The following is an 11,184-nucleotide window of genomic DNA, read 5'->3' on the forward strand; positions in this document are numbered from 1 at the left end:
TTAGGAAGAACAATGAATTAGTCGCCACTTTCGAAAAACTATTCAAGTTTTTTGCATGGTATCACCAAGTTAACAGTTCTCTTTGTTGATTAAGAACGATCATGGAGGCTGGAAAACTTTCAATATAGAACCCTTTCAATTCTTCATAAAAAAGTAGTATGTGTTTCTAAAAACCCAAAAAAGTCATAATCCAAGTTCATAATTGCAGAAAAAATAATCTCAAAACATCAATGCCAAATGTTTTTCAATAAGTTTAGTTTTTAAGCTTAGTCAGTTTTGTTGCTCATTTGAGTTTTTTTTCATCTGAAAATTTTTTCTCTCTCTCATTTCTCTGTTTGCAATTAATTTGCGCTTTATTTTGCTTTTTACATTTTGAGGCTCGTAAACGTCCAAATTCTTCTAGTTTTAGTTGGTCCTTGGTATTCGGATGTTGTTCTTGGATTCTCTGTTTCTATAGAAACTGTTGTAAAGACACAACATCACATTTCTTTCCATATCTTCCTTTAGCAATTTTTCTCTTCCTTTTGCATCGACGTCAATTGTTCTGGAGATTCTTTTCACAGCCGTAGTCACTGCTCTCTGATGGGTTATAAAAGCTCGCTTCAAAGCTTTGGATCCAATGTCCACTGGAACGATCTGTATACCCCGTCATATTCTGACACATGCTTTTTGGCATACATGTAGATCCAAGCGGTCATATTGGCTCTAAACTAAACCATGGCAGTCTTCGTTTTTTTTGGCCCGTATGCTCTTTACTTCCATCGGAAAATCCGTATTTTGCACGTTTTGTTGAACGTATCTATTTTATTTTGTGAGTTCAGTTTTTCCGACTGCTGCTTGATCGGCTCTTCTTGTCTATTATTCTCTCTCGCATAAAGGTTCCAGCCATCTAATCACCATCATCACTCCAACTACTATTTTTGTTACTGGTTGCGATGAGTCTGGTGAACCGATAGATAGCAGCTCACCAGCAACCCTGTTCAGCACCAGATTAATAAGCGTAGGATAGAAATATGCTTATATCTATCATGAAAATTGGTCGTGTGCTAACATGCTGCTCCTCCAGTTCAAAAGCGGTGACGCTTCCAGCAGTGGTTCCATTTCAATCACTATTCCGTGGATCTAATAACTCTCGCCCTCTGCATTGTGATGTTTAGCTGCCGATCCTTCTAGCTTCTGTCTTTCAAAGTTACTGATGTTCTCACCAAATTATTCCTTGAACTCCTTTCCAATTATCTGTTTCAAATCGTTCTTAGCTCGCTGTGGAACTAGGGCAAATATCTACAGAGCAACTGACTAGATTGTTCTGACATTCTTGAAAGCTTAATGCATTTTGACACGATGTGGGGTTGATCGACTAAAGTCCTCGTGCTTTTCAAGTCGACTGCCAAAAATTTGCACTGCGTATCGGCTCCTGCAAAAGAATACCACTCTTCAACCCACAAGATATCGAATACCAGATAGTCTATGATACGCCTCGCTTTCTGCTTGAATTTTATTTTCACTACGATCGCTTCCATCTATCTTCCAATCTGCTTTTGTTTGGTTTGTAACACACTCCGAAATATCTCTACACTGATGGTGGTCCTCACCTCATGCCTTTGTTCTAGTTTGGATAGAGACTCTAAAAAATAGAACGTGATGTAGAATTTTAGTGTTGTCACCAGATTCAGCTGAGTTTGTCCATGATGACATGCTCCTAGCTCCGTTTCCATTTCCATCTTCATCGGGAAGTTTCCAGTTAATATCATCAAACTTTTATTCCGTTTTTTGGGTTTCTTCACGCAAGGGAGACATCCATTCATATGACCTTCTAAGCTGCAGGTTTTTGCTAGACACCTACCTGGTTCCACCCAGTCTGTCTTCTGGTTCACAACCAGAAAACTCGACAGTTCTCTCTCGGTTGCCTCTAGAGGCTTCAGTCATCAGTTTGTGCATCATAAGAATGCCACACAGGTTGCAATCAGATTTTGATCCCCCCAAGATTTTGTGTTGCTCGCGTTATCATATCAGCATTAGGACTCAGGCACCATGATGGCTTCATCATTTTCCATAAGACCTTCTTCAGGCTCGTACTCAGTAGTTTGTCTGAGATTACGAATCCAAACTCCACTTTACGCTCAGATTTCGCTACTGTTGAAACGGTGAATCAAGCAATAAGTAAATTCCGACAATAAGTGTAACCTAACCTTACAAAGTTAAATCCAAGAGTGACAATAAAGGTCAAGCAAGGTGACAGACAATAGCGAAGATCAGCACCTGTCAACAGACTAATTAGCACCAAGATCGAGAGTTGATTGATGGCTAGAACTTAAACTCTCACGAACTGAATTATCACCATATGACACTACGGAAGGTACGGATATTTTTTCCTCCCTTGCAATTCCTAGCTGGACTTTTTGAATGGCAATGCCTTTATTATTCGTATTCTGGATAACCAGAAGTTTAGCAACACTGCTTGCTCATAGTCAAATTATTAATCACATATGTCTTCATTTATGATAGGGTTATAAGCCATTCCAAAAACTCGACGCATACTTCTATGACTTCTTTTTGATCAACCCACAGTAATCACTGGACTTCACAAGTGTGCCCATAGATTATTTCGTGAGCCTGAGTTTTTTCGGAGAATCTTCTGATCTCGTCAATCCTCCTCAAAGGCTCAAATATTTTTTGGTTTCGTCATATTCACTTGCAGCCGTTTAACTTTTACTCCTCGACGTGAGCAGGTGGGGCTCTCACTTGCCTTAACATCTCCACGTGTTGTCCATTGGGGACTGGTTTCTCGAGAAATCTTTCTGGTCTTTCATCTCTTCTTTGCTTCTCATTATTCACTCTCCTCACATCCTGCAGTGTTCGGGCGTTGACTGATCCCATTGAATTTTTTGAGGGCAGTCCCTCAAAGTCAGCGATTCTCAGAACAGTTGCCGAGCTGAAGTTGATTTCAGCGGTAATCAGCCATTCAACTCCTTCAATCGGGTATAGGCCATTGACTGATGATGTGACGCTATCTAACAGTTGTACAGCATCCACGGCAAAACGGACATCGTCCAAGTTCATTTTCATCTGGTCTTGCTTTCCAGCTTGCCAAGGCGAGCCAACTGGTCTTGACCACTTAGCGAGCCACGATCTAGACGTAGTTCCGCTCTAGTTGCTGGCGCCTCATCTCTGGATTTTCCTAGGGCCTCCGTTTGGTTTTCCGGGCCAAGTCTGCATCTAGGGTGAATCTGTCTAGTAGCGGCACAGTACTTTCACCGTATTGATCCAATACTTGCGCGTTTCCAATCTAGGTAGCACAAAGTTGGAGATTGTACGCATTTTAGATGCCTCATCAGGTCTCAGTACTCCTTTGTCAGATAATTGCACCTCCAGCTCATCAAATTATTCCTGGATCACGCGAATTGTCCATACTTGCCCTTCTATGCAACAAAAGAGGATGCCGTCAACTACTAGTCTGGAATGATCCATGGATCTCAACTCGTGTTTTAGATCCATCAGCACCAGTCGTGCAGCTTTTAGAGTTGCCAGGTTACGCAATATGGTGTTCCACCTCATAGGCTTCTCGTTCTTCCTTCGAACAGAGGCCACGAACCTTCTTGTATTCATAGGCACCTTGCAGAAGGTCAGCATCAAGCATTGGAACTTCTGCCAAATAGCGGTAATCCATTATTATTGAACAAACGTTTTCGCTTCGTTTCGTTTTAGTTTTGTTTTGTTTTGCGTGCTCTTCAGTTGGTTGCCGAATTTTAAAAAAATTGTATTTTTGTACTTATAGCCACCAGCGGATTTAGTAAAGAGGCGTCAGAGGGCCGACGAACTCCCCTACTAACTCCCGACGAACTCCCCTCTGACGCCTCCCTTACTAAATCCACTGGTGGCATTAAGTACAAAAATACAGTTTCTTTTAGTTCGGCAACCAATTGAAGAGCACGCAAAACATGAAAACATGTTTTATCAATGTAATTGGTTTAAAAATACTAGTTTAGAACTGGTTCTAATAAACATTTTTAGATTTATAGAGTTCTTGGATTGGTTTTCTGATGATGATCAGATTGTTTTTGGCAATTGCAAGTTTTTGGCTCGAACGATTAATTGTAGGCAATCATTCAATAAGTTGATTCAAAATATCAATGGCCGAATGTTGATCGACTTAAATGTAATTTTTAAACTGGATAAAGAGTTGGTTCACACAAAAATGACATTCTAGTCCACTAATTTGTGAGCCTGGTAAAAGTTTAATATGTTTATCATTATAATAGACTTGCATAATCTTTACTAACTTGCTTCCCGAAGTCTACGGTACATCCCGTGTCAAGGTGGAAGCTTGAAGGATTGCGTTAACTTGGGAGGAATCTTCATTGAAATCAAAAAGAAGGCTAATTTCACGTTATCCGAAATTTTCGTCAATTATCAACCAGAAATCTGCAATTCCAGTTACTTCGAGGAAGCCAGAGCCGGATTCGCAAAAAGGTCGGCAACAGAATGAATATAATCTTCCATTATAATGATCCTATTCTTCTTAATTCTAGTGAATCGATTCATTTTGTTGTCGTTCCTTTGACGAGGTGTTTGATTTCAAATTGACCTTTTGGCTAGTTCACATCTATACTTCCTAGTTTAAATCTGTTACTTTACGATTAATTGATTGAGCAGTTTCGAAGCATTGTTCTGCGGACAATAAACAAATCATGAGATTACAAATATTTTTTCAGAACAATAAACAATGGATGACGGATATTGGCACAGCAAAGTACCTTACATCAGGAGGGCGGTGTATCGACTAGCATAAAAAACTTAAAGTTGAACAATGTATCGACTACCATAAAAATCCAAACAGAGAATTCAAGCAAGTCCCCTGCTCTCAAATTGATGCAAATGCCGGCATAACTAAACCATTATACACAAAATATGGATCAACCATACGATTCCAGGATCTCTTTAACTATATCCCCTCGGGTACCTAGTGAATATCCCCCCTGTAAAGAGGCAAATCAACGGTTAAGCATATGATAGTTTTAAACCCAGTCCCCCCTCCCCCAAATGACGTACCGTAGAATATCCCCCTTCGCCAAGTTGTTTGTCCAAAATGAATGTCCAGTTTGTCTACATCTGCTTGCATGTCATTATAAAAATCGACAAACGATCTTGGTTTATGTAAAATGTATCATCTTCAATTAGTGTAAAATCACCGCAACTTTCGTTTTTTGCCAAACTCTTGATGAAGTAAGAAAAAAATATTTACAACAACTTCTCGATTTTTTTTGTTCAAATAATTTTATAAAATGATCTGTCTGAAGTTTTTGTATTTGTTTTTATTACTTCCAAGCAACAAAATGAAACAAGTTTAGGTAGCCTGAAAGCGTCGAGATGATTCATGGCTCTTTCAAAACAGTTTGTATTGTTTGCCAATGAATGATGCTGCAGTTAAATCTTGAAATGTAGCATAAATTGCATTTAAAGTGTTGTCGGAAAGAATTTTTTTTCATTTGAATGTAAAAACTTTATCAATCAGTTTTGAAATATTTTTCAACCTTTTTTGAAATTTTTTTCAACGTCTTCGGATTTTCTGCAAAATTGGTCCCAAATTTACACCATTACACGAGACATTTTTTTAAATGAAAATTTCCCTGACAATTTTTTTTTCGCACTTAAAGTCCCTCTAATCATAAAATTTTGACTCGTCCACTGAATTACATTTTGAATCATTTCAAATCTTAGTTTGTCTCGCTTTTTAATCAAAAAGAGTCTTCAATATAGGTGATCATATTCGTCGGAAGACTCAATATTTAGTTTTTTAGTCTGGCTATGGTCTTAATTTTGTTTTTTTTATTAATGATGGAAAATATCATCTTCAAAATTACCCAATAAAGATTAACTTTTGATGTTCAAAAACTATCTACCTGCACTCAGTAAAGTTATAATGGATTTTTATAGTCAGTCTCCATACATTTCAAAAAGAATTGATTATATTCGATTAAAAATGGATTATATTGTTACTATTTTTCGAAAAATAAAAATATTTACAACCGATTCTAATCGATTATAATCGATGATTTTATGAAAGTTTTGTTTTCTCAAATTTTATTGAATTATAATCCATTATTATTCAACAAACGTTATCGCTTCATTTCATTTTAGTTTTGTTTTGTTTTGCATGCATTTTCTTTTAGTTCGGCAACCAATTGAAGAGCACGCAAAAAAAACATGAAATTTGACGAAAACATGTGGTGCATGAAATTTGACAAAAACAAGGTTTTTTAATGCCTTGGGAGAGCTTGGAATCAATCTAGTCTACCGTTATAGTGTTTAGGAGACCCCCACTTCCCTCGGGAAAATCCTAGATCCGCCCCTGGCGTACTGATTCCCACTTCTTACTGATTTTTACTGTGTTTTCATGCAGAATAGCTAAATTATAATCCATTAAGCTTGATTTTTTCTTGTAAAATAATATTTTGATAGAAAAAGGGATTATAATCTGCTATAATAGATTATAATAGATTATAATAGATTATAAGAGAATATAAGAGATTATAAGAGGTTATGAGCGATTTTCGGAAAAATTATAATCAGTTATAATTGGTTATAATTTATTAAAATGTCACCAAAATGTTATCATTGTAATGGATTATAAATCGTTTAAGCATCTAAAATTGGCGCTTTTAATTAAATATAATTTTGCTAAAAGTATGATTTTTTAAATAATATAATCGATTATTTTCTCTTTTACTGAGTGCGGGTAGGTTCATAGCAATTTGTTATATACTTCAGACTTGCAATCAAAATATTTTGATAACTACAATAAATTTTACCGTGTTAAAAGATGTTGGTGTAGGCGATATCAAGTGGTCGATAGATGTTTCATTAGCTAGTGTTAATCCTTAAAGATCAAAACTAGATATTTAAATATTTATGAAAACTAAGCAATTCTCAATATTCGTTCAAATTATTTATCTTTTATCAAAATAATAAAATAAAATAATAGAACCATAAAAAAGTTTTTGATTTTGAAGTCGTAACTTGCGTAGTGTTCCATTTTGTGAAAAAAGTGAGGAAATTATATGCTAGTAGTTTTTTTTCTTTTTATATCAACTTTATAAAAAAGATTTACTCTCAGTGGCTCGATTGCTATATGTTCGTGGGTCCGCCGTGTTCATAAACCACTATGTTCGCGTGAAAGGAATCTAGCTAAGCTGCTCTTTTTGTTTCGACATTCGTAATGAAAGTAATGGAATATTTGTTCTCAGGGTGAGTTTTTCTTCTTCAGAGAAATTTCGACTTTTTAACTAGCCATTTTTGACGGGATTTTTTAAATATCATTTAAGGTTAAAAGATTGGTATTTTGGCCAATTTGGGACAATTACAGGGCGATATATTTCGCGTTAAGGCGTAAGCGAGGTTTAATCCGTCTTAGAAATAGCTCCAAATTGGTTCAAGGAAGCTTATATGCCATAATTGATTTGTTAATAGGAGCAATATCTATCACTTCAAACTTAATATAATGTGTGGGGGGATGTTTTCACAAAAATTTCAATTTTTTAAAATTTTTTATTTTTGTTTCATAACATTTTTCATGTTGTTACTGCTCCATAGAGCTTAAAAGGCAGTCGTAACATTCAAGGCTTGGCCCTGATACGAGCAGTCTTGTTATATTTTGTTGCTGAAAGTGTAGCGCACACTATTTAAGCGTGGCAAATTATCTATCACACTGATTAATTTCAAATTGAAATGAGGCAATCTAATTTGTCTTATTAGTTACATACACATATCAAATTTTAACACTTTAAATTTGAAATAATCAGTCTGATATGTCAAAATTTTATCATTTTTTTTAACATTATTGTTCCGACTTTCGATACGAAAGTAACGGAATATTTGTGGTCGGGGAGTGTTTTTTTCTTCAGATAATTTTTGACTTTTTAACTAGACATTTTTGACGGAATTTTTTAATATCATTAAAAAAGTATTGTTGTCCTGAATTTAAATTAAAAAAATATTTCACCTGTGATCATTTTGTATGTTATGAGCGTTTAAAGATTGCCATTTTGGCCAATTTGGGACAATTAACGCGCGATATATTTTGCGCTATTAACGCGTAAGCGGAGATTTAATCCGTCTTAGAAATCATTACTAATTGGTTCAAAGAAACTTATTTGCCATAATTGATTTGTTACAAAGAGCGAAATTTTTCTTTTGTACTTTATAAGGCGTGTGGGGGGATGATTTCATAAAAAAATTTAGAAAAAGTTTAGAATTTTTTTTCTTTTGAATTTACTACATTTAATTTTTTAACGTTAACACTGCTCCACAAACCTTAAAAGGCAGTCGGAACATTCAGGGCTTTGCCCTGATATGAGCAGTATTGTTTAATATTTCCATTTAATACCACAAATATAATTATATACCATTTTACATTTATTCGAGACCAGTTAATGGGCACTTGGAACATTCAAGGTTTTGCCCTGATAAGAGCAATCTTTTTTTATTTTATAGAAATTTGAATAAAAAAAGCATTTTCAGAAAACCAAGACCTGCAAACTAGGCACGTATTGTGTACAACCTTCAATGAACTTTCGAAATTTTTCAACAGAGTGTATCCTACGTTAATATCAGAAATTGTTGGTACTTTTTAGAATTTTTTTGTTATAAAATGCCATTTAATTTTTTCTTCAATCAATGGAAAAAAAAGTTGGTTGGTATTTTAAATTAAAACGATACCAGTAAGATTGTTTGGAGAGCCAAATTTCAAAATAATAAATTACCTTCGATTTATCAACCATAGTTTCAATAGTCAATTAAGGGATCATAAAGAGCTCTTAATGGACAATTGAGGATATAAAATACTTAGATTGAGCAGGGGCGGATCTAGGATTTTCTTTTTGAGGGTCGACCTTTTTTTAAGGACGTTCAAAATGATTTTCCGAGCTCCCAAACCAAAGCACTAAAAAGACGTGGTTTTAGCCAAATTTTCTGCAGCGTTTTGAGGCACTTTTTTTGAAAATTTTGACAAAAAAAATTGCCATTTTTTGGCTCGCACTCCCCCTCAAAAATAGTATATATCTGCACCAAAGGCAGAGAAAACTTTTAGGTCCGTCTCCCAAAAAAGGTATCTCAAAATAGTTAAAAAAAAAGGGGTCCTTTGGGTCGACAGGGGGTGTAATCCTTGAGAATCAGGGGTCCGCCCCCCTCCTCCCGTCCTAAAATCACATTGAGGCTAAGTGTTTCCTCTGTATTCTTTTAGACGAGATCTTTTGAGAAAATCAATTTTGAAACTTAAACCGAAAAACTTTTTTTAGTTATAGCCATTAGGACTCCTTCAAAGAAAACTAATTGCCATCATTAGTTTTTATCATTCATCCTAGGTTTGCATCAATCAACCTAATCTCCGAACTTTTTGACATGGTTTTAAAATTCCCCAAGAAGTTAAATAGGTTTTTTTATAGGTTCTAACTGCCATCAATCGTTTGTATCATTCATCTAGAATCGTGGAGTCATTGGGAGTCTTTCATTTGTTTCCACAGACCTCAAAATTTTTTTATCAACGTCACTCGTTTTTGCTGCGTATGTGTTGCTGGTTTTTCAAAAGATGTCGATCGCTCCTTAAATAAATTTCTGCTCTCACGTGCAAGATACGGGTGACTAGTTCTTGCATGTGGCAGCATGCTAAATTTAGTTTTATTTTTTGACAGCAAATTTTTCACTGCAACTAATTTTTATTAAGGAACAAATGACAATGTAGTGTTGCATTAAAAAATTGATTAAATTAGGTTGGACATGTTTCTTTACATGAAACTTCTGTCACATACTAACTTTATTATAAGAATGAAATTCAAGTTTTCAAGAATGACATTAATTGTATGTTGGTTTCTTGCATTAAAATTGCAAGAGTAATTTTTCCCGAGATTGAAAATGACAAAAACTCATCATTGTACGCTCACGCATTTGACCCTGAGGGCAAATTTTCAACATCGACTTCGTCTGTTTTTGAATGCTTTTCTTCGTTGCTTTTTTTCTTCCTCTTTTCGCTTCCATGCACAGTTATAACTTGAACTTCATGAGACAGAATAGGGACTAAATTCTGAAGTGAGTCATCGTCTTCGTCGTCACTGGGACTGAGTAGGATGACCATAAGTCGGTAGACGTCCATCATGACCAGCACTGAGTTCTTGACCATGAAGAAGTAGATGGAATCGTTTTGGTTCACTCCGAAGCGGAATACTAGCATAAGACGAACTATCAGGAATGGAAGGTCCTGAAAACATTTTATCATGATAGTCAGGGGCGTATCTAGGATTTTCTTGAGGGGGGGGGGGGCGGATTTTAAAAAAATTTAGGACAACCAAATTGATTTTCCGAGCTCTTCCAAATCAGCAAAAAACCCTGTTTTGGTAAAAATTTCTGCGCCGCAGGCAAAATTTTGAAAAACAGGCCAAAAAAGGCGTTTTTAGGCACTTTTTGGAAAATTTTGACCAAAAAATCGCGGTTTTTTGGCGCGAGCTCCCCCCTCAAAACCTCAAAATTAGTATATATTGTCGTCCAAAAATTTCAGGGTCCGTCACCAAATATGGATATATCAAAATAGTACAAAGGGAGGACCCTTTGGGTCGGTAGGGGGTCAAATCCCTGAAAAAAGAAGCGTCCGCCCCCCCCCCCCCCCCTAAATCCGCCCCTGATGATAATATTTAGAATTTGCGACTCCCACATTGACCCTCTCCAAGTCATGGAAATAAAAAAACATGTTTAGGGTATCGCATTTTTGTTCGTTATGAAACAAAATGGCAAGAGCTTAAAGTTGTTTTAAATCGGCATGAGTTTTTGGTTAGTATAGTTTTAGGCAAGAACACGAAAAAGAATCAAAATTCGCTTTGAGTCAGACTTCGAAAAGAGTGACGAGATATTTGCACACGGCGTGTTTTTTCTTTAGACAAATTATAAAGTATAATACAAATTTTCTTATATAGTCTGAAAAAAATCAATACGCGCCGCCGAAAATGAAAAGATATTTCACCAGTGACTTTTGTTATGGTGGTTCAAAGATTGCCATTTTGGCCATTTTTGGATGATAACTTTTTTCGAACTTACTTATTTTCTCAGAACGCGTCGGCATAATCCGGTTCAAAAAGCCTTCCATATTGAATCGAGGCAACTTTACTGGGTTTTCTTTTGATATACTTAACATTACGTGTT

General features: G+C 35.9%; 2 protein-coding genes across 2 annotated transcripts in view; both read right to left on the bottom strand.

Annotated features, from left to right (window-relative positions):
* The window catches only part of LOC134844296 (protein LMBR1L-like), a 244,611-nt gene that overhangs the window by 50,301 nt on the left and 183,126 nt on the right, over window positions 1-11,184 (bottom strand). The window lies entirely within an intron of this gene.
* LOC134845197 (uncharacterized) lies at window positions 9,565-10,252 on the bottom strand (the record flags this gene model as incomplete). The annotated part of the gene is given in 1 exon segment (XM_063862090.1): window positions 9,565-10,252. A coding segment is annotated over 1 exon segment (321 nt), but the record flags the coding sequence as incomplete, so codon positions are not given.

Source organism: Symsagittifera roscoffensis, chromosome 4 (genome assembly GCF_963678635.1).
Source record: "Symsagittifera roscoffensis chromosome 4, txSymRosc1.1, whole genome shotgun sequence".
Lineage (NCBI taxonomy): Eukaryota > Metazoa > Xenacoelomorpha > Acoela > Convolutidae > Symsagittifera > Symsagittifera roscoffensis.